General features: G+C 42.1%; 1 protein-coding gene across 4 annotated transcripts in view; it reads right to left on the bottom strand.

Moving 5' to 3' along the window:
* tmprss5 (transmembrane serine protease 5) overlaps positions 1–24,970 on the bottom strand; it is a 48,364-nt gene that overhangs the window by 8,859 nt on the left and 14,535 nt on the right. For 3 of the 4 annotated variants that reach the window (XM_072593363.1, XM_072593362.1, XM_072593364.1), the window contains exons 4-9: positions 16,745–16,861; positions 14,407–14,542; positions 10,314–10,427; positions 9,284–9,327; positions 4,742–4,904; positions 1,452–1,630 (exon numbers count right to left, since the gene is read on the bottom strand). In XM_072593363.1, the coding sequence (XP_072449464.1) occupies positions 1,452–1,630; positions 4,742–4,904; positions 9,284–9,327; positions 10,314–10,427; positions 14,407–14,542; positions 16,745–16,861 (753 nt within the window). The remainder of the gene's footprint in view (positions 1–1,451; positions 1,631–4,741; positions 4,905–9,283; positions 9,328–10,313; positions 10,428–14,406; positions 14,543–16,744; positions 16,862–24,970) is intronic. The other variant, XM_072593365.1, reaches the window with a different exon arrangement.

Below are 24,970 nucleotides of genomic sequence, written 5' to 3'. Positions count from 1 at the left end.
AATTGTGCCCCCCCACCCCAGTTTGAAATTCCCCAATAAGAGGGAAACTTCTTACCCGCATCTACCCTTTTTATCTCTAAATTTCAACGAGATCATTTCTTATTCTTTGCAACTCTGGAGAATACAGACCCAGTTTATTCAATCTCTCTTTGTCAGACAGTCCTACTATCCTGGGAACCAGTCTGGTTTACCCTTCATGGCACTCTCTCTATGACAATATCGTTTTTCTTGAGATAAGGAGACCATCACTGCACACAGTACTGCAGCTGCAGACTGACAAAGCTGCTAAGCAATTGAAACAAGGGGTCACTACTCCTGTACTCAAACCAAAGCAAGAGGGGCTTGTCAATAAGTCACCATTTCTTCTGCTTAAAGTATTTAAATTCGAGTCTGTAACTCACGTGAGGGAGTTTGATCGTAAACATTCTGATGCTCCTGCCTTTTATGAACACATCTGCTGTGTGAGAGAAATTTAAAACCTTGCTATTCTGTGGGGACATTCAGCAATATAGCTGCTGTGTTTGCATTTTTATCAAATTTGGTTGTCGTGCAGTTTTTTTTTCCCTGTTTCATGTGTGTTTCTCTTGAGTGGGAATTGCACCGGGGGACATCTCAACCCAGTTCAAACTTGACTCGTCTCCCCCCTACCCTCCCAAGCCAACTATCGCACACACCAGGTCCTTACTGCTTTTTGTAGTACTGCAAAGTCTGTAGAGTCTGTGCTGCACAAAGTGCTGACTGTGATCTTCAAATCTGCCTCATCAGAGACTCACCACTGCTTGTTATAGATTGACACAAACCTACCCATTCATACTGAGCACCTGAGGTGAAACCCACCCACCAAACAAAAAACAGAAGCTGGAAACAACGTTCACAGAGTTTGCATTTTTGGGCTTCCGTCATAACAAGCTTCCTGCTTTGTCGCTGGGTAAATTAAAGGATGATACTCATGGCCTCAGACTGCTGCAGGACAGGAAGGCCATCTATGAATGAACACCCCTTTGCTAGACTTAATCAGGGCAGAGCAGCAAGATGGTGCAATGATCCCCTGACTAAATGCCCCCCTCAAACGTGCCTCGTTGGAGCGTATTAAATTCCATCTGTCCACCAAGTTTATTGCAAGCCAGTCACTGCTGGAAAATCTCTGACTAGAGACAATGGGACCAGACTCCTATGTGATGCCTACCATGGTTGAGCAACTGATCTCACCACAGTTGAGTACAATGTAACTGGTGCCTTGGCTCAGCTATGAAGGAGGAGTGCAGGAAAGCTGGTTGTGATGAAAGATCCCACAACCCACCAAAGCTTCTGGGGAAGGTAGAGGCCAGAGAACTGGGTCAAAGGCAAAGGGAAACCAATTTGCCTCTGCCGACATTTTCTGGGAATACATTGTACAGATTCTAGCAGAGGAAGGAACCATCTGCATGTCCAAATTAAACAAACATTCATACCTGAAAATTCCACTGGCTTTTTTAGCTTCATGAGGGCAATGTCGGAGTCATGCGTATCATCATCATAGTCATCATGGTAGATGATTTTCTCAACTGAGTAGCTGGTGACACTGCTGAACAAGATGGTCTGTCTATCCAGAACGCCAGCATACACCAACCAGCTGTAGGGATGGGGTGACCTGAAACAGAAAGGGATGGGTGAGCTGCCCTGCACCTCTCAAAGGAACATGGAAACACAGAAAATAGGAGCAGGAGTAGGCCATTCGGCCCTTCCAGCCTGCTTCGTCATTCAATATGATCACCCAAATCAGTCCGCTGTTCCCGACTTCTCCCCATAACCTTTGATCTTTGTAGCCCTGTGGTAAATGTCTTTTCCCTAGAGTGGGGGATTTCAAGACCAGGGGGCATATTTTTAAGTGAGAGGAGAGAGATTTAAAAGAGACCTGAGGGGCAAATGTTTTACAGAGCGTGGTTTGTGTGTGGAAAGAACTTTATGAGGAAGTGGTGGATGTGGTTGAGTACAATTAGAACATTTAAAGAACATTTAAATAAGTACATGAGCAGGAAAGGCTTGGAGGGATATGGGCCAAGAGCAGGCAGGTGGGACTGGTTGAGTTTGGGATTATGTTCAGCATGGACTGATTAGATTAAAGGGTTTGTTTCCATGCTGTATGACTCTGTGACTCAATATCTATCTCCTTCTTGAAAACATTCAATGTTTTGGCCTCAACAACTTGCAGTGGCAGAAAATTCCTCAGGCTCAACACTTTCTGAGTGAAAAGATTCCTTCTCACTTTAGTCCTGAATGGCCTATTTCAGTGATTTCCCAGTGATCAGAAACAACCTTCCTGCATTGAACCTGCTTGAATTTTATCAGTTTACAACAACTTCTGCAGCAGGTGATAAAACAGCTCAATGTGCTGCACTGGAACAATCAGCAGCCACTATTTGACAGTAAGCCAGAGAAGGTGATGTTTGCACTCGGGGCCAGTGAGACAGATTTTACAGAACATCTGGAAAAAAATGGCAAGTGGAGAGGCAGAGAGATTTAGGGAGGGGATTCCAGAGTCTAGCACCAATCGGTGCTGGAATTCTCCAGCAGTCAGATGAAGGGAATGTAGCCAAGCACGGAGGCCATTCTGCCCTTTAAACATGTGCCACCAATCAAGGCTGATCTGCTTCTTAACTCCACTTCTCCACTTTGACTCCGTGACCCTACCTATTGATAACCTATCAATTTCAGTTTTTAATTTTCAGTTATTAACTCAGGGCTTTGACAGTGCAATCTGCATCTACCAGCAGCCCAGCATGGTAAGAAGAAATCTCTGCTAGGATCTATTTGAAATGGGTTCGAGTTTCGAGACATTGGACTTTACAGGGTGTGAACTGTAACATCTGTAGTGTCATACCCAGGAGAGGAAAGCCATAACTTTTAGATAATACCATCAAAGGTTGGATACAGACAAGCTATTAAAATGGCTGCTACAAATCATGGGACCTTTGGTATTTGAGCCACAGAGCTGAAAATGTGTTGTTGGAAAAGTGCAGCAGGTCAGGCAGCATCCAAGGAGCAGGATGCTGCCTGACCTGCTGCGCTTTTCCAGCAACACATTTTCAGCTCTGATCTCCAGCATCTGCAGTCCTCACTTTGTCCTATTTGAGCCACAGGCAAGTATCAAGTTTTTGGCAAATACCCTAATCAGACAACATCACACAGGTAATGTTAACTTATCACTATCTGGGCAATTCACACATCTCTTTGTTTAAGGATATGTTGCTCAGTTTCATACTGGACAAAAGATCAAAATTCAATTTGTGACAGATGGATTAACAATATGCTAATTCTCCAAAACACTCAAAAAAATCAGATGAGGAGTATAGTTAATACAGTCTCTTTCTTTTTTGTCTTGGATTTCGTTCTTTAAAATTGAGGGGAGTTTTATACTGTGGAGAAATTACAGTATGTGTCATGGTTTACTGCAGTCAGTATTGGTCAGTGTCTCCCACTATATCATGATGGCCTCCTCCATCTGCGGAGAAGAGGGTGCATTTCAGAAATATCAACCCTGCAACACAGGGTTTGGAAGAGCATAAACAGCACACCTCATTTGGAAAAGACCAAGAAGTTGTGAAAAGCCACATGGTGAGGCAATCATATTTTCTCCGTGTGTCTAACAGATTAATTCAGAACAGTCTGTGGATGAGAGCCAGCACAGTCATTGAGGACCATCCCCAACTGCAGGAAACCTGCACTTTATAAGGTCTTTGCCTCAACTTTAAAGAATCAAATCTACGGAAGAAGCCAGAAGCTGAATTAACTGGAATTTATATCTGACCTTTGTGAGCATGTTTGAGAATTAAGATGTGCAAGGTTGCTAATTGTGTGAGAGTAAATAACTATTTATTTTTAAACTCACAAAAGCTTGCTGCTAAATTATTTAATTGGGTATGGATACTTAAATGGCGAGAGAAGACACATCTTCCCAAACAGAATATACTCATAAAGGGTTGAAAAAGAACATACAGATTTTACATCAAAGGAGTCATTCTGGCTCAGAATAAATATGCAATAAAAAAGAAAATATTTGAAAGCTCAGCGAGCAAACCTACATCCAAAATACAGATTGATCCTATGGTATTGGCATGAGGGTACACCACTGAGGAAGAGAAATGAAGGATTTCTCATCTTTTGGATTGTATCTTAGATGAAAAAAAAATGCATTGATATTCCTATGAAATGACAGAGTGGTTCCATTTCTCAATACTCAAATCTCTTGCATTTAAACTTGAAAAAGATATATTTTGTCCATTGAAACACATATCTGCTCGTAACGTCTACTCAGGCATTGAACTGGAGGTGAGGAAGGGCTTAGAGTGTCCTCAGAGTGAGGTCTGTTCAGAGCAAACCGTCTATTTACTCAGCAGAGTCTATTTGATCAGTGCAAGACATTAAACAATCTACAGAGTTCATTCATAATAACCCTATAAGAACTGCAGCAGAGAGAACAACACATCTGGGTGAAAACAAGCTGTATTGTCAATAATTATACAAAATAAATGATGTGTGTGAAGGCAATCATTATAGTTATGCAATCGCGTGTTGTGATCCACAGGGGAGTGGGTGGGGGATGTTGAAGTTTATCAATATTATACAGGCATTTCCATTATGCCCGGGAATAGCAAGGCGAAACCCTTAACCATCAACTCCCTCCACCAGAATATGGACTGAGACATAAATGATCCGTACAATATTGCTTAACTTTTATCTTCTGTGCTGATGGATGATGTACCTGTGTAAACAGTGTGCTGCAGTTATGATCCAGTATCCGTCAATGATGGAGCCTCCACACATGTGTTGGTAGTTATTGTACAGTGTGACCTGCCAGGGCCAGTTCCCCTTTTCAGCTTCCTGTCCCCCGATGATCATGGAAAAGTCATGCTTCTCTCCACAGGCTTCATGTTGAGAGACAGAGCAAATGAAAGATGATAGAAGTCGGATTTAGATAGAGCTGTTCACAATTGCTTGACACCTCAAAACACTTTAGAATCAATGAAGTACTTATGAAACATAGTCCCTGCTATATTGTTGGAAATGCAGCTGTCAATTCACACACAGCAAGATCCCACAACACAACCATGACCTGATAACCTATTCTTGTGATACTCATTGAAGGATAAATATTGGTTGGGACACCCACACTCTTCTTCAAAATACCACAATGGATTTTTTTTCCATCCCCTCAATAGAGAGACAAAGCCACAGCTTAACTCCTCATTCAAAAGACAGCATCTCTGAATAGGCAGCACACACTCAGCTGGGGCTGTCAGCTTTGACCTTTGTGCCCAAGTCCTGAAGTGGGACTTGAATACAGAAATCAGAAGTTAGGAGCGCTATTGCCGAAGCAAATATATCACAGTTAGAGTTCCTGAATGCCAATTGGCTCAATAGCAGACTGTTTGTACTTGGGATGAGAGCCGACTGTTTTGACTGCGACAGGTTGTTGCAGTTAGAGATTGTGCGTGTGCAAAGGAGGGTGTTTCTAACAGCCCAGAGGCAAATGGTGTGGGCGGGTGCTCAGTTGAAGCGGTGGAGAAGGGGCTGGGTGAAGGGAGCAAAAAATGGGTGGCATGAAGGCTCAGTGGTTAGCACTGCTGCCTCATAGCACCAGGGACCCCGGTTCAATTCCAGCCTCAGGTGACTGTCTGTGTGGAGTTTGCACGTTCTCCCCGTGTGTGTGGGAGGGTTTCCTTTGCGTTGCTTGAAGGTTTCCCTAAATGTGATAGCCCCCCAGTGAAGAATGATCAGATGCTGGGCTAAAGTGGTCACTGGGGAGAGGGCTGCATGATGTTATGTACACATGTACTGGTGAGATGTGTAGCCTGGCAATTAAATGGCAAATGGGGTAGTTATGTGCTAGTAAACATCAACCTTGGTGCTGTGAGAAGCATTGGTTTGCGTCCTTTGTCAACAGAAATCGGCAACTCTGGACTGCCAATGCTTGACCAGGTATAAACTTCTCAACTGGTGCCACCAGAGACACCAATTTATTTAGGGTTTGCACCATGGTGATTTCATCCAGCTATGGTAAGTGGTAGAATCCAGTTAGTTTTGGTCGAGAGGAGCACTTTGGAGTGGGGTAGACAGCTAATGAGGCTAATGTGGGATGATACTATGAGAAAACACCATGGGGTGACATGGTGGCTCAGTGGTTAGCACTGCTGCCTCTCAGCGCCAGGGACCCAGGTTCGATTCCAGCCTCCCAGTGTCTGCATGGGTTTCCTCCGGGTGCTCCATGGTCCAAAGATGTGCAGGTCAGGTGAAATGGCCATGCTAAATTGCCCATGGTGTTCAGGGATATGTAGGTTAGGTGTATGTGTCAGGGGTAAATGTAAAGTAATATGGGAATGGGTCTGAGTAGGTTACTCTTTGGAGGGTTGGTATGGACTTGATGGGCCAAATGGCCTTTTTCCACACTGTAGGGATTCTGTGGTATCTGCTTATAATACCTGACTTGCAAACAGCCCTAATTTGCTCCAGAGTTTTAATGAACTAACAGACTTTCTACATGGTGTAGACTATAAGAGCTAAGGAAGATCCCAGGTGAAATCTTTGGTCTGTACTGAGTTATTGTAACTCAGTTAGAATATTGGTAGCTTTTTAAGATTACTTCAATATCTCTCTGGTCATTAGTCTTGGATTCCCATCCCTGATATCCTACGGAGTGTATATTCCTAATACAGGAAAAGCATCATACTGGTGATATCATTGACTTAGAGAACTGATGATTTGTGGGCATTGGTTTGAATCCCATCATGGCAAGTGTTTGAAATGTGAATTGATTGATTGAGTTATTGTGGTCTTACGTACCGAGATACAGTGAAAAGTATTGTTTTGCATGATATACAGGCAGATTGTACCATACAAAATGCATCAAGGTAGCAAAACAGAGTGCAGAATACAGTGTCACAGCCTCAGAGAAGGTGCAGAGAGATCAGCATTAACATTTGAGAAGTCCGTTCAAAAGTCTGGTAAAGGCGTGGAAGAAGCTGTTGTTGAACCTGTTCATGTATTCACACTTTTATATCTTCTGCCTGAAGAAGAGGAGGGTAGAAGAGAATATAACCAGAGTAGGATGGGTCTTTGATGATGTTGGTTGCTTTTCCAAGGCAGTGGGAAGTATAGATGGAGTCAATGGCTGGAAGGAGGGTTTGCGTGATGGACTGGGCTGTGTTCACAACTCCCTGGAGTCTCTTATGGTCTTAGAGCAGTTGCCATACCAAGCTGTGATGTACCCAGATAGGATGTTTTCTATGGTGCATCAATAAAATTGGTAACAGTCCTGTGGACATGCTGAATTTCCTTAGCCTCCTGAGGAAGTAGGAGCATTGTTGTGCTTTTTTGACTGTTGTGTCAATGTGGATGGACCAGGAAAGATCATAGGCATTCATTATTTTTTTAAATGTCTGGATATAAATGCCGTTCTAATGGTGACCAAATTGTCACTAAAAAAAACCTATCTGGTTCATTAATGTCCTTTAGGGAAGGAAACCCTTACCTGGTCTAGATACATGTGACTCCTGACCCCCAGTAATGTGATTGACTCTTGACTGCCTTCTGAAATGATCTAGCAAGCCACTCAGTTCAACAACAATTAGGGATGGACAATTAATCTTGGTCCAGCCATTGAGACCCACACCCGTGAACAAATTTTAAAAAAAAGGTGCTGACATCAAAAATGATTACTGTAACCCATCTGTGTATATGCACCTGTGACTTCCTGCCATTAACAGGAAAGGAACAGAACAGCTTTTCAAACAAAGCTCACTGAAGCAGTGAAGATTGGTTGCAGTCACCCCAGCAGCTGCTACACTGCTCCAAACCAAGTTTAGCTTCACTGTGTAATGCAGGGTACAGACAGTAATGGTTCCCAGAGTAATGGTGGTGTAGATTCACCCTTCTGAGGAAGAACTAATCAAAACTATGTCACTAACTCTAAGACCATTTGCCATACAGTTGCATCTGAATCAACAAAAACAAACACTCTCCTGAATCACCCCAAACCTTTGAATGGGGAAAACAGTTCTCAGTTTTACTGGCTTTGCATCAAATGTCATTCTAACTCTGCATATGTAAGCCACCTAGTGGTGCTCAGAAACACTGCATTTAAAAATACTCAAGGAACAACAGTGCACGGTAGTCCCTGTGGATTATGTGCAGACACAGTAAACCACCAAGTGGTAAGATCTGGGGAGACATCTCAGATTGGGCTCTGAAACCTACCAGAATATCCAGACAGACAAAGTGCTGCATTGAAGAAGCTGTATCTAAGTACCTTTGTACCAAAGATGGCACTGTAAGTGTGACATAAAATTTTCACTGTACTCATTTGAGTACATGTGACAATAAAACAAATTCATTCATTCACTGATATGGTGGGATGATGTAAAGTGGGAGAAGGTTCATACAAAGCACAGATCAGTCTGTGTGGAATGGACTGTTTCTCTGCTGTAAAACCTATGCAAACCTGAATAAAAATATTCCATGTCAAGTGGTTGGTTTTCCACCCTGAAACACTCACACTTTTCAGGTTCCAAACATCATGATGCCAACTTTGTGTAAACTTTCTCGACTGGCTGATGAAAGGACAATGTCAAAAATTAATGAGTCATCATATTGTTTGTCAAATGTATTTTGCAATGACACAGTTCCTTTCTGGCTCCTCCTTGTCTCAAAGCACAGATGGATCTCTTTATAAGCAACCTCTCCCAAAAAAACTAACAAAATCTTAATCTGGCCATTGTTGCTGCTACATACTCTGCTGGGAATGAATTCAATGTTCCTGTTTGTGGCAGAATTGCTTCATCAAGCAATTATTATTTTCTTTGAGGAGAAGCAGATGGTGGGACCAGTTTCATTTGAGGTTATGTTCCTGAAGGAGGGCTTGTGCCCGAAACGTCGATTCTCCTGTTCCTTGGATGCTGCCTGACCTGCTGCACTTTTCCAGCAACACATTTTCAGCTATGTTTGGCATGGACTGGTTGGACTGAAGGTTCTGTTTCTGTGCTGTATGATTGTATGACTGAACCCCTGGAGTCTTTGTGATACTTGGGGCAGCAGTGATGGTCAGGAATTCCAGGATATTGATCCTGGGATGATGAAGAAACAGTTAGTACAGGTCCAGGTCAGTGTGCCATGTGACTTTGAGGAGAATGTAAAAGGTGAAACCTTAGTAGTTTCCAGTGTTGATTGAGGTCATGTACATTCCCCGGTTTGAGAACAATGAATCAAAGCAATGCCCATTAAAGATTCCATTTTGAACACTTGCACTTACCAGAGCATTTCAGTTTTATTACTTTTCCAGATGCACAGCTAGCCCTGGAGAAAGAAACAAGAAGAATTAATAATCAGGAAGATGCTGTGAGGATTGCAAACACCTGTCACCAAAAGGAATGAACAACTAATTGAACAATGGTTGTATTTTATATCTCTCTCTCTTAAGCTGATTTAGGTTGATGCTAACAAGGATGTTTTTTGGAAATAAAGGGAAAATATTGCAATGCCTTCTTTTGCCTCAGGATGTTCCAAGGCACTTTACAACAACGGGGCAGTTTTTGAAACATAGTCACTGCTTTAATGTAGGACATACACAGCCAAAGTGCACACAGCAAGCTCCCACACACAACAGCATGATAATGATCAAATTGTCCGTCTTTGTGAAGGGGTAAGGAATGAATACTGGTCAGCAGAACTTCAAGGGATGTCAGTGTCACTGGTGAGGCAAGCATTAATTGCAGAGTGTGTGGTTAAGAGTCAGCCACATTGTGGAGGGACTGGAGTCACACATAGGCCAGACCAGGTAAAGAAAGCAGGTTCCTTCTTTAAAGGACTTTAGTGAACCAGATGAGATTTTCCTGATCATTGACAATAGTTTCATGATTATTGTTAGACTCTTGATTCCAGATTGTTAAAAAAAATGAATTAAAATTCCACATTCTTCCATGTCAGGATTTGAATCCAGGTCTTTATGACTTACCTGGGTCTCTGGATTGATTTCTGATGAAGGGCTTATACCCCAAAACATCAACTCTCTGCTCCTCAGATGCTGCCTGGCCTGCGGCACACTTTTCAACTCTGACTCTCCAGCATCTGCAGAGCTCATTTTCTCTCTGGATTAATAGTCTAATGATAATACCAACAGCACCTTTGCCAATAGGAACTGCTCTGGCCTGTAACCACTATGAAATCTTCCCTCAAAAGAATCCTCTAAAGAGCTTGTTCTTTCTACTTCACAACTGTAGACCCTTACCTCTCTGATCTAGTGTAAATGTAACATTTCTGAGATCTGAGGGAACGGTACAAACCTATAGCTCCACATCTTCTCTAAATCTCTGTTGTATCCATCAGAGACTTCAACAAATCCTTGTGTGTAGTTGGGTCCAATCTCACTCACTGGAGTTTCACTGGAGTTCAGGTACCTGCAGAATAATGCACAAATGTTTGGAATGATGTCACACCCAATGAATTTATTCAGTTCCCATTAACATACAATATATCCCAGGCCTCAGCAGGGTGATAACAGGGGCTATTAACACAAATACCTGATCGCCAGTTCAAATGTCACACTTGTCAAGGAATGTGTTTCTCACAGATTGATGTTTTCAGCCAGCTACTAAAGGGCTCATTATAAAGTTAACTCTCCATTTCCTGGACTTTTTCATTATCAATGGAAGAATGCTAGTGACTGCTTTACTCAGAGAGTAGTAGGGATGTAAAATACACTGCCTGCAACAGTTATAGACTCGTTAACTTTATGCGCATTTAAATGGTGGATTAGTGGTGCTGGAAGAGCACAGCAGTTCAGGCAGCATCCAAGGAGCTTCAAAATCTTGGAGAGGTGTATGGATGAGAATGGTTTGGAAAACAAGGTGGCACAGACAGGAAACAAAGGGGGCTAACACCTTCAACATCTTAACATCTTATCTGGCTGACACCAATTGTTACAGTTAACCTGAGGATGTAACTTTTAAAAAAAAGTTTTGTGATTTACACATGAAAGAAGTGAAACTATCATGGTCACTCTAACAGATGACAGACTCAACAAATAATCAAGGCATTTTTCAATGTATAATTTCAGTTATATCACATTGTAACCTTTTGCTATAAATTCTGTGTCTTACAACTGTGTCCTCCAAAAGCACCTGATGAAGGAGCAGTGCTCCGAAAGCTAGTGCTTCCAATTAAACCTGTTGGACTTTAACCTGGCATTGTGTGATTTTTAACTTTGGATGAGAATGTAATAGTGTAGGTTAGATGGGTTTCAGATTGGTTCCACAGGGCGGTGCAACATCGAGGGCTGAAGGGCCTGTATTGTGCTGTTATGTTCTATTTTTTAAGTCAGTTTGCAATCAACGTTCCCAAGCAAGCCTTTCTACATCACACTCGTGATTGATTGATTTGATTTATTGTCACATGTACTTAAGTACAGTGAAAAGCTTTGTTTGTGAGCAGTACGGGCAGATCTCTTGTTGTGTTTCGACTGTAACATCTTGTGTGGAGGCAGATTATGCTTCGAATCCTCGGGACTCTGTTGGGACTACAATTGAAGATCTCACCCTGTTTAAGGTGGGAAGATTCTGCTCTGAGATTGGGAGTGTGATGGACAGCAGCTGTGGTACCTTCCCAATGAGCTGTTAAAGAAACCTCAAAGCCCGCTTTGCTAAACTGAGAATCTGAAGTGATGCAGTTCTTTCTCACTCTGTCAGTTTTTCTTATCATTTTAAAAAAAAACCTTTGTGCTCTCCTTGAAGTCTTGTTGCTGTACAATGTGTATCAAGCGACATGTTATCCTGCAAAACACATCCAAAGGGCTGCACATTACACACCGACTTACAACAGCAGCTTATATTGGTAAAAATCCCTTAACATAATAAGGTACTTTGTGAAGCATTCTGAAGTGAGAAACTGTCAGCTCAGCATGTGATCCTGACAGATATTAACAGTAAACGTACTGCCCTTTACAGTTCAGAAATGGCTATCTCCTCATCGTGCCCCATACTAGTGGAGTGGTATCTTTTAAACTATATTTAAGCAATTCCTATCTCATAGAGATGTCTGTGGCTAATCACATTTGCAGTGGGGTGACCTTATAAAATAATGAGGGATTATAAAATAATGAGGGATATAGATAATGTGAATGGCAGGTGTCTTTTCCCTAGAATGGTGGGATTTCAAGACGAGACGGTGTAATTTTAAGGTGAGAGGAAAATGATTTAAGAAAGACAATGAGAGGCAATTTTTGTGGTTTGTATGCAGAATGAATTCCCAGAGGAAGCAATGGGTGCAGGTACAGTTATAACATTTAAAACCATTTGGAAATGTTTTGAGGAAAATGGGCCAAGCAAAAGCAGATGACTCTAGTGTAGTTTGGGATTATGGTCAGCATGGACTGGTTGGATCAAAGGGTCTGTTTCTGTGCTGTATGACTCTATGATTTAATTATAAATCAAAACTAGGGAAGAGGGAGCATGCTGGCTCCCCGATACTCTTAATGCTTTTAGAGGGAGGTGGGCATCGCAATGGGTAGGGTGCCTTATCTCCCCTAAAAACTCCGTTATGAATTACCACCCCACACCCCCCCACCCCTTTCCTCTCCCTTACTTTTGGTGTTACTGTATTCCCCTTAGTGGGTTCTGCATTAAATTGAACAATTGGAAACAAGGTGAATTTACACATGGTGAATAAGACCACAAGTGATTTGGCACAGAGAAAGCCATTTGGTTGTGTGTGATAGCACTACTGGATATAAAAACGGGGAAAAAAAAGACATAAAACAAAAAAAAGAGAAAGAAAATCAGAACTAAGAGGGCTCCGTGATGCAGTGGTAGAACCCCTGTCTCTGAGTGAGGAGGTTCACATGGGAGTCCCATCTGCTCCAGAGGTGTCTCATAACATTCCTGGACGGTTTGAGAAAAATTACCTTAAATTAAAACCAGATACTGAGCCTCAAAAAGTGAGTCTGCTGGCCAGAAAGCTTAGGTCAAGAGGCAGGTTTTAGATAAACATCCGAAATGAGGAAAGAAATGTAGAGATCAGAGAGAGGTTTGTGGAGGAAATTAGGACCCAGGCAGCTGAAGGCACGATTATAAACAGAGAAGTGATTAAGACCAAGGATGCTTAAGATGCCAGAAATTGAGGAGTGCAGGTATTTAAGATGAGGAGTGCAGAGAGTTATGAGGTAATTAAACAGATAGAGAGGGGAAACGCCCTGAAAGAATTTGAAAACAAAGATGTCAACTTCAAAATCAAGGCATTGCTTCAACAGAGGAAGTTATACATCAGAGAGGATCAGGGTGGAAGAGACATGGTATGATGAAGGAGATTTCCAGCAAAGTTTGAATAACCTTAAGTTCTCAACAGTAAATAAGGGAGACCAGGCAGCCCAGCTGTTGCATATTTAGCCTCGGAGTGACCAAAGCATGAATGAAGGTTTTTTACAGCAGATGAATTGAGGCAGGGGTGAAGTCAGGTGCTGTTATGGCAGTGAAAGTAAGTGGTCCTGCTGATAATGTGGACCTGTGATTGAACATACTCTTATAAATAAGGTATTGTGTGCTTTCCAGTATCCTGTACTTAACATTCCTGAAATGGACAGATTTTTAATCAGTAAGGAGAGTCAGAGGTGGGTGATAAAACAAATTACTGATATTCAGAATGATCAGATCTGGCATGACTTTGTGGAATGGTGGAGTGGACTCGATGGGCTGAATAGCCTACTTCTCCTATTATGCCTTATGGTCTCGCTCCTGTTCCTGAATTCACGCTACTCCTTATGTTAGACTGCTCCTGGATTTCTGGAATTACACTGTTCCCAGAGACAGGGAAAAGGCAGGAGAAAACAGATATTAAGTCATAATGCTGATTCAGAGAGCCAGCGCAGGTACGATGGACCAAGTGACCTCCTTCTGTACTCCTGCTGTGAGTACTCTTAAGGATGCTAATTCATCCTCTTTGTATGACACTATTGAATGTGCTCTGTGCACAGCTTACTACAAGTGATTTATTATTCTGTCTTCAACTCTGTGCACAGCCTGAACATTTCCCTGTAAATACAGACAGCTTGTTATCTCATTCCTAACAGTCAGTAATTTTAATAGGAGTTTGTGAGGGTAACTAGAAGCAAAGAATTAGATAAGTTGGGTCCTCACTGAAGCTCATCTTATTCAGTGTCTGCTTACCCCTTATGGGGTGCACTGTGGTAGGAGCCTGGATGAGGACCAGTGACACCCTCAATGTTGGCAGGTCTTGAGACTTTCAGGGAACTTGTGGATGGTCAATGAGGTTGACCTGATCAAGTTCAGATGTATCCCCCAACAGGGCTGGCAAGGAAATACACTGAGCAGAATTTCAGATATTCTGATTATACAGTAATGTATCAAGTGAATAATCACAGCGTACTTAATACGTCCCATGTATCTGCACATCAGTTTACCCAGCGAGGAGTTCCATCTCTCATCACACACAGGAAGCCAGGCCTGCCAGGACTGGTGATGTATTTCCAGGAGAGAGTTCTCAGTATTAATTCTGAAAGAGACTGAACACAAACCATTGGTAGTCAGAGCAGAGTTCATTCTGTGATGCAGTTGAGTTGGATTCTTTTTGATTCAACTTACTTTATTTTCTCACTATCTTCAGGTGGACCATTGAGAATAGCTTCTCTGAACTAAGTGAGCACGAGGAGCTGACTCACAGCAGGAGTACAGAAGGAGGTCACTTGGTCCATCGTACCTGCGCTGGCTCTCTGAATCAGCATTATGACTTAATATCTGTTTTCTCCTGCCTTTTCCCTGTCTCTGGGAACAGTGTAATTCCAGAAATCCAGGAGCAGTCTAACATAAGGAGTAGCGTGAATTCAGGAACAGGAGCGAGACCATAAGGCATAATAGGAGAAGTAGGCTATTCAGCCCATCGAGTCCACTCCACCATTCCACAAAGTCATGCCAGATCTGATCATTCTGAATATCAGTAATTTGTTTTATCACCCACCTCTGACTCTCCTTACTGATTAAAAATCTGTCCATTTCAGCATGGAATACATTAAACTTCTACAGCCCTCTGCAGTATAGAATTTCACAGATTTATTACACTCTAACAAACATTCCTCCTCATTTCTGTCTTAAATAGGCGACTCTGAGATTATTCCCTCTGGTCCTACCATTCTGCATTTATCCTAACAAACCCCATCAGAATCTCATATGTTTCAATAAGGTCTCTTGTCATTCTTCTGAACTCTACTGAGTACTGAGCCAACCTACTCAAACCCACCTCATAAGAAAACCTTCCAAACACAGGATCAACCTAGTGAGCTTTTTCTGGATTACCTCCAATGCCAGGATATCTTTCCTTAGATAAGGGGATTGGAACTGACAAAATATTCCAGTTATGGCCTCATGAGCATCTTGCATAGAATTCGCAAAACTTAGTCATAGAGTCATAGAGATGTACAGCATGGAAACAGATCCTTCGGTCCAACCTGTCCATGCTGACCAGACATCCCAACCCAATCTAGTCCCACCTGCCAGCACCCGGCCCGTATCCCTCCAAACCCTTCCTATTCATATACCCATCCAAATGCCTCTTAAATGTTGCAATTGTACCAGCCTCCACCACTTCCTCTGGCAGCTCATTCCATACACGTACCACCCTCTGTGTGAAAATGTTGCCCCGTAAGACTCTTTTATATCTTTCCCCTCTCATCCTAAACCTATGCCCTCTAGTTCTGGACTCCCCCACCCCAGGGAAAAGTCTTTGCCTATTTACCCTATTAATGCCCCTCATAATTTTGTAAATCTCTATAAGGTCACCCCTCAGCCTCCGACATTCCAGGGATAACAGCCCCAGCCTGTTCAGCCTCTCCCTATAGCTCAGATCCTCCAACCCTGGCAACATCCTTGTAAATCTTTTCTGAACCCTTTCAAGTTTCACAACAACCTTCTGGAAGGAGACCAGAATTGCACGTCCTTGAGAAATAAAGGCAATGTTTTATCACCTTCCCTTTTAATACTGAACTTGAATGCCAGCTTTTCTAATTCATGCAGTAGGACCCTCAATTCACTCTGTGGTAGAACTTTCTGCATTCTTACTCCTGGAACAAACTAACTGAAGGAGCAGACTCAAACCAGGAGCAGAGTATCACCAGGGAGAGACAAATATCAGGAGCAAATTTATTCCAGGTCAACTCCGGAAGCAAAACAAATCAGGACAACTGGAGCAGACCAGCTCTAGGAATACAGTAACCCCAGAAATAGAGTATCATCAAAAAGCTGACAAACTCCATGAGCACGCTCAGAGCAGCTTAGCTCCAACAGCTGAACAACTCCTGGACTCTACATATCGGCTATTTCTAACCAATCAAATGCAAAAAGAGAGTTGTTGGCTGAGGCATCAATAATTAAGAGGGATGAACAGAATAATTCTCTGGAAGAGTTAACCTTCATTTAATGCCAAGTTTTTTCCAACAGAACTATAGAAGACATCAGGCAAGAATAGAAGTTGCTGGAAAAGCTCGGCAGATCTGGCGGCATCTGGGGAGAGAAATCAGAGTTAACATTTCAGGTGAATTGACCCCTCCACACAGTTCCTCAAGTTCTGAGGAAGGGTCACTCGACCTGAAACTTTAACTCTGATTTCTCTCCACAGATGCTGCCAGACCTGCTGAGCTGTTCCAGCAGTTTCTACTTTTTGTCGTTCATTTACAACATCCACAGTCCTTTCAGTTTTTACAGAAGACACCAACCTGCGCTTGAGGGTGTACTGCTGTCATATGTGTCGGTTCCATTGCATAGAGTTGTGGGTTTGTTACCTCCAGTAGGTATGGAGTTTTTATTCTCAATTGGTCTCTCCAAATGCTTCACTAATGTAGTACAAAAAAAAACATTAAAAAGAAAGAGACTTTTAGTTGCCAGAACAATTCGGTGCCCTGGAGTATCTCTGTCTCACTCCTCATGTGCAGTGCCATAATCGGCAAATGAATTATATTTGGTAACGTACTGGTTTGTGAAAAGTTATGAAGGTTTTGTTAATCTGCCCCATATCTCTAGCATTGTTCTTTAACAGCAGTTTCAAAGATGCTGAATGAGTGTTAAAGAAACTTCATTTTCCTAGTTTAAACTACAAAAGGCTTTAAAGTGAACTATTATCTATTTCTTTATTGTTCTTCTATTCTACGAAGTAATGCTTAACTGTTTAAATTTTGTTTCTCTTACTGCTTTGTACCTAAGCTTCTTTTGTACCTAGGAACCTTGATACCTAAGATGGCACCATGCGTGGTGACACTATGCACTTTTGGCTGTACTCCTATACTTGAGTACACATGACAATGAAATCTAAATCGGAACTGCTGCTTCTTTCAATGATTCCAATTGAGGACTCCAACTGAGGAGAGTGAGTGAGTTCTCCATGTCTCAAACTAGTTAGCACTCATCTACCTAATCAAGAACAGACAATATTGCACGAGATGAAAATGAAGGTTGTCAGTCATGCTTTTTGCATGTCAGTTTTAAAAATTTGCTGATGGGATGTGTGTATTGCTGGAAGGACCAGCATTTGTTGAAAGTGGTGGTGAGCTGCTTTCTTGGAATCGCTGGAGTCTATACAGTGCAATATAATGGTGTTAGGGAGGGAAGTCCTGGGATTCTGACCCAGTGACAATGAAGGAACAGCGATATAGTTCCCATTTCAGATGGTATGTCTCTTAGAGGGTATAATGTAGCTGGCAACTTTCCCACGTGTCTGCTGCCCTTGTCCTTGTGGCTGGTAGAATTGGCAGGTTTGGAGGCTGCTGATGAGGGAAGTTTGGAGAATTGTTCATTCAGTCTGTGATCACCACATCTCATGAGTGAATTAACTAAAAATTGTCATCTTAAATTGGTTTTCAGTTTCTTGCAACGTTATGACTCCAGAGTTGACTCAGATTATTGGTGATGTTGACTCAGCTAAGGAGTGGCTCCCATCAGCAAAAAACATGCTTTAATATCCTACATAGAATCAGCCCTCCCACTCTTTTCAGTCCAGTATTGATTATACTCTCCTGGGCGGTGGCTCAGTGTTTATTACATCAGTAATGTTCAAGCTCTCAGGAAGAGTCAGATTTAAGCTTTGTTAAGCAAATCAACTCCTAACTCTCTCAACATTTACTAACATTATTTACACAAGTAGAAAATGTGAACCATTTTATTGAAGAAAGGTTACTCTTTCTCGGAATATTATGTTTTGGATAAAATTCTTCTCATGGATTGAATACAACTAAAACCGGACTTGTAATTAAAGATAAGGCAAAAATAATTTTTCTGCTGGTTTTCACTGGAGGAAATAAAATGACGATTGTGTCAGCCCATCAGCCATTGTTCCTTGACCATCCTAAAATTATCGATTCTTAGAAGATCAAAGAGACTGTAGTTTCACTCAAAAGGTCACTATCTTTTAGATCTCTTTGAGGGATCTATGTGAAGATATAATAATCTCAAAATCAGAACCAGTCCAATTTATCAGAGAAATTAATAAACACTTTTTCACACAAATGGTAGTCATAGAGCCTTGGAGTCATAGAGATGTACAATGTGGAAGCAGATCCTTCGGTTCAACTCGTCCATGCTGACCAGATATATTTACCTAATCCTGTCCCATTCCCATATCCCTCTAAACCTTTCCTATTCATAAACGCATCCAGATGCCTTTTAAATGTTGTAATTGTACCAGCCTCCACCACTTCCTTTTGCAGCTCATTCCATGCACACACCACCCTCTATGCGAAAAAAGTTGCCCCTTAGATCCCTTATATATCTTTCCTGTAGTTGAAGTGAAGAAATTTCTTCCACACAAAACAGCCTACACAAGCTCGGTAATAACCGTAAAACTCAAAATGAATAGGTTTTGCTCAATTGAAAAGATTGAATCAAGGTGAGTAGATGATGGTTAGATCTAAATCAGCGCTGATTGCATTGACTGGTGGATGAGTCGGTTAGGATTGTATTCATTGTTTAGAAGAAAGAGGAGGAATCTCATAGAAGCCATAAGACCAAAAGACATAGGAACAGAAATTAGGCCATTCAGCCCATCGAGTCTACTTCGCCATTCAATCATGGCTGATAAGTTGCTCAACCCCTTTCTCCTGCTTTCTCCCCATATTCAAGTATCTATCTAGCTATCTATCTATCTATCTATCTCAGTCTTAAAATATACTCAATGACCTGGCCTCCACAGCCTTCTGTGGCAATGATTCCTCACTCTATGGCTGAAGAAGGTTCTCCTTATCTCCATTCTTTATTCTAAGGCTGTGCCTTTGGGTCCTAGTCTCTCCTACCAATGGAAACATCTCCCCAACATCTACTCTCCAGGCCATTCAGTATTATATATGTTTCAATTAGATCCCCCCTCATCCTTCTAAACTCCATCAAGAATAAACCCAGGGTCTTCAAACATTCCTCATATGTGAAGCAAAATATTTAAAATCCTAACAGGACTGGATTCTACATTCCATGTTATAATTGATCTGTATCCAGTCAACTGGCTTACGTGCGAGAGGTCAAAATGACACTGTACATGATTGTGTCACGCACCTTTATTAAATGCGATTGTTTGATGCAGAATTGTTTGCACCTGAGCTGGGAGAGACAAAACCATGGTGAAGGCTGGGTTTAGAGTATTGAGCTTGATGATCAGCCATGATCATATTGAATGGGTGAGCAGACTCAAGGGGTCGAATGGCCTACTACTGCTCCTAACCTCAGACTAGAACAGACTAGACAGACAAAATAGCTTCTTTCTACGTTCCTGTTTATAATTGATTTGTATTCAGTAAACTGGCATACATGTGAGAAATCAAAATGAAACTGTACGTGATTGTGTCATGCACCTTTATTAAGTGCAATTGCTTATGGTTGCCCAGGGCACAGCCATACTCGCAGAGCTAAGAGGGAATACTTGAGGCAAACATTCTGACTGAGCTAGGTGCCAGTGCTGACTCACTGCTGAGCTCTGGGATAATCACGATGGCCATCCTGTATTGGAAATGCAGTACCTGACAAAGACCTTAAAGATAGTGGAAGAATTTGATAGATTAAGCATAGAGAAAATGTTAGTATTTGTCAAGAAGTCCCATAGTAAAAATCATAAATATAAGATTGGCACTAATAATTCTAATCAGGAATTCAAGGAGAATTTATTAAACCCAGAGGGAGGCTAGAATGTGGAACATACTATAGGTAAAGTAATTGAGGTAAATACAAATGTATGGACATATAAATTAAGACTTCTGACCTACCACATATCTTTGTGCAATTATATGCAAGTTTGCTACAATCCTTGATTTCTTTTAGTGAACCAGAGATGGTGGGGTTGCTCTTTGGAATGTTTCTTTCTCATTGAAGTGTACCTAATCTTTTTTTTAATCTATTGACTGGCTCCTTTACCTACTTTGCCAGTTCACTCTGTTTTCATGCTCTCAAATTGCTTTCATTCGACTTTAAAATACTAGTTTTGGACTCATTCCCCTCTCACTCAAACTGAATGTAAAATTCAATTGTATTATTATTATTATTGCTACCTAGAGCTCCTTCACTATAAAACCATTCATAAGTCTCAAGCTGCAAAATATTATGTCCAGTATAACTTATTTTCTGGTTGCCTCTATAAATTACAGCCTGAACAGAACATCCCAAAGTATTTAATGATCTCCTCAAAACTTCCTTTGTCCATTTGATTGCTCTAGTGGGTTAACCCCCCCCCTACAATTATTGGTCTACTTTCCATGTGATAACACTCTTTGGGGGTGCTAGCACATCACAGTGACAACTGACTTCTGGATTTTATAATTTCTCATGGACAGCACAGTGGCTAGCACTGCTGCCTCAGTGTCAAGGACAAAGAAAACAGCAGATGCTGGAATCCAAGGTAAACAGGCAGGAGGCTGGAAGAACACAGCAAGCCAGCAGCGTCAGGAGGTGGAGAAGTCGCTCTTTCGAGCGTAATCCTTCTTCAGGACTGGGGGTGGGTCTCAGGGGAGCTGTAGATAAAGGGGGAGGCAGGAGCAGGGTGGTGAAATGGGGATAGGTGAAGGTACCCTCCTCTGTCTTGCCAAACTGGTCCTTACTCTTAAACAGTGTCAAGGACCCGTTTTCAATCCCACTCTCAGGTAATTGAATCTGTGGAGTTTGCACATTCTCCCTGTGTCTGTGAGGGTCTCCACTGGGTGCTCTGGTTTCCTCCCACAGTCCAAAGATATGTAGGTCAGGTGGATTGGCCATGGGAATTTGCCCAAAGTACCAGTGATGAGTAGGTTAGGTGGATTATTTGTGGGAAACGCTGGATTACAGGGAATACGATTGGGAGGGGGCATGGGTCTGGGTCCAATGTCCTTTGGAGGGTTGGTGTGGATTCGATGGGTCGAATGGCCTCCTTCTGCAGTGTAGGGATTTCTATAATTCATTGTTCCCCTAACCACTTCTACAGTCTGGTTCCCTGAACATATGACATCCCTCTCTGTTGGCCTAATACCATCATTATCACACAGACATATTCAGGTCCCAATCTACCATAAATAAAATAATGCTAGATAGCTGGACAGCTAGTTAAACACATGAGAGAATGAAATACTGACAGGATAAAATGAAGTGGGGTGGGATTATGGTTGTGTGGTGTGGGTTAGTTTACTGATTGACCTTTCTCTGTGTTGGATGTAACTCAGAAATAGGTGCAAACAACCAGAAGAAATTCACAATCCTCAGCACAACAGAGGTTATCAGTAAGAGTGAGAGCAGAAATGATATTTAAATGGTGGTCTGTAAGGCTGTGCGAGGTGTGCAACCATTGATTAATAGCATTCAGGGATGGGTAGGCTAGGTACGTTCATCAGGGGAGATGAAGAGTAATAGGGTAGGGGAATGGGTCTGGATGGGTTACTCTTCGGAGGGTCAGTGTGGACTAGTTGGGCCTGTTTCTACACTGTAGGGACTCTATGATTCTATGAAAACATTTAGGTGAGGTCAGCTGGGTGTGATTGAAAATATTTGTATTCTTGCCTCACCTTTAGTTGCAATATACAATCTAACTCACAATGATTCCAAGATCCTGTGAAACTGGTTTCGAGTTAGAATCGGAGTAGAGTTCAACAACTTTCAGATCTGATCACTGCTGTCATTTTGTTCAGACTTCAGTTATTTCTGATTCTGCTGTTGGAATTTATCCTTCCTCTAGACTGAACTTTTGTTTCTTAATTTGTACGGTCATTCTAATTATATTTAATCATAGACCTGACCTTCCCTTACATTCCATCCTCCTGTCCTGCCTGTATTTCCTTTCTCTGTACTCGTTTAACTCCTATGTTTGATAGTTCATTCATGGGATGTGGGTGTGTCATTGGATAGGCCCGCATTTATAACCCAATTCTCATTGCTCTGGTGAAGTCAGGGTGAGCAGTTTGAACTGATGGAGTGATGGGGTGTTCCGTCTTCACCTTTTGCCTCTTCAAAGCCTTCCAGGAACAGAATTGATCTGAACATTAACATTGTATTCCGTCCATTGATGCTGCCTGTGTATCTGCTGAGCATTTCCAAGGTCTTAAGTACTCATTTCAGATTTCTGTCCGCCTCTTTGGTTCTGCGTTCATGTAAGGATTCCTGGTTTTGATCACCAGGCTCTACAGTGGTAACATCACTGGACTAGCGACCCATAGACTGAGGCTAAGTCTCTGGAACCATGAGTTCAGGACTCATCACAACAGCTGATGGCATTGAAATTCAATGAATGAAATCTTGAATTGAGGGTTCTTGTAGCACAGTGGTAGTGTCCCAACCTCTGAGTTAGGAGAGTTACATTCACCTGGTCCAGAAGTTTGTTGCAACATTTCTGAACATATTGTTAGGAAAATCTTGAACTGAAAGCTAGTCTCAGTAATAGTGACCATTGATTGTTACAAAAACCCAATCACTCTACATAGGCTTTATAGACATGACCAAGGCTCGGGAATGTTATGTTGACAATACAGAGAAGTTCATCAACTTCCTCTTGTCAACTCCCTGCCAAGATGTCAATGATGGTCCTCACCCTCGATAGTAATTTGACAGAATCCTTTGAGGTCAAGCAGGGATGCGTCATTGGCCCCATTCTTTCCTCCATCTTCACTGGCACCATTTCTTCCCTTGTCAACAACAAGCTCCCCAGTGGGCCTGGGCTTTACGACAGGATGAATGCAAAACATTTCTAACTCAACTGGTCAGAACCCGAGAACAATGAACACTGACCTCACTTGTACACCTTCAGTCTGTGGATGATGGTGTCATCTCTGTTCTCTCAGATGAGGATCTTTGAGCCTCGGATTAATGCCTTTATGGAAACGTTCTGAAGAATTGGTCTCAGCCTCAACCTTGACCAGTTCATCTCTCCATTAAGATCCATGGAGCAATCCTCCGAAACGTTTGAACATTTCCCCTGTGTGGGAAGCTACCTCTCATCTGAGGATCACATTGATATGAAGGTTCAACAATACATCCAATCTGTGAGCATTGTCTTTGGATGCCTAAGGATGACTGTGACAACCATGCTGATACCAAGACCCTTGTTCATAAGGCCGTCATCCTTCTGACTCTTCTATATGGCTCTGAAACTTAGACTACATACAGACTCAACCTCAAGGCCTTCAAGGTATTCCATCAATGTTGTTTGAGACACATTCTCTGCATCAGAGAACAGGTGCACTAACATCTGCAACCTTGCAGCAGCTAATAGCATCAGCATTTGGGCCATGAAACCAACTCTGCTGAGCTGGCCTTGTGTTGAGAATGCCTGCCAAAGCAAATCCTCTTCACTCAGCTCAATGAAGGCACTCAAACGAGAGGAGGACAAAGGGAGTGTTTCAAAGACTCCCTGAAGGCTTCCCTCAGGAAATGCAACATCAATGTCAATGCATGGGAGATGCTTGTTCAGAAGAAACCAACTTGTAGGAAGCTCCTATATGAAGGGGTACAATTCTTTGAGTATACCCATTGGTAAGATGAATGCGGAAAAGGAATCGGAGAAAGAATGGCAATAATCTCAAGGCCAGGGACCAATTCCACCTGGAAACACCTGCCAAACACCTGCGGTGGGAGACGTGGCTCTAGGATCAGGCTCATCAGTCACACAAGGACCCACAGAACACGTGACCAGTGACACAGAAATTCCCAGGTGGACATATTCATACTCATTAGTGAGTGACTGCCAATGAGCGTCCTACTTCTGAGTCAGGAGTTTGGGGTCCAGCTTCCATTTGCACGAGAGGTCTGTAATAACATCTCTGAACAGGTTGATTTGGAAAATATTAATTTTTGAATTCAAAACAATGTCAGTTATAGTGACTATTGATTGTCACAGAAACACATCTGGTTCACTAATGTTATTTAGGTTGGAAATCTGCCTTCCTTCACTTGGTCTAGGCTACCTGTGACTCTCAGCAAGATGTTAAGACTCTTAACCTCCCTCTAAAATGGTCCAGCCAGTCACTCAGCTTGAGGGACATTAGCAATGTCTGTCAATGGAGGGGAGGAGGTGGGATTGAATAGATGTATGATCATTGACTTCAGCACTGGGTTAGAGAGGAGAGATAACTTCAGACAATGATCCTGATAATATTTTAGCAATATCCTGTTCACACATGAAGAGAGGTTCCTTGCAAAGACACAGATGGACTCTGGACATTCATGGAGCAGGATCCCATCTTCAACCACTTCTGTTTTAAGATTTTGAGCAAGAGATGCAGGGGGAATGAGAGGAAGGACCTTCAAATGTTTAGAGTGCCAATGATGTGGAGCAAAGATGGTGAAAATGACAATGATCAATGGTTTCCAAAGGAAATTGGATGAGCACTTGAAGGACATAAACTTAGAAGACCATGAAGAGAGATGAGGAGATGGGACTGACTTCCTACAGAGAGTTAGTATGGATCCGATAGCTGACTGGTCTCCTGTAGCATCACTACTCTGTAGTTTTA

This window comes from Chiloscyllium punctatum, chromosome 23, assembly GCF_047496795.1.
Source record: "Chiloscyllium punctatum isolate Juve2018m chromosome 23, sChiPun1.3, whole genome shotgun sequence".
Lineage (NCBI taxonomy): Eukaryota > Metazoa > Chordata > Chondrichthyes > Orectolobiformes > Hemiscylliidae > Chiloscyllium > Chiloscyllium punctatum.
This window is presented reverse-complemented; position numbering and strand designations above follow the sequence as displayed.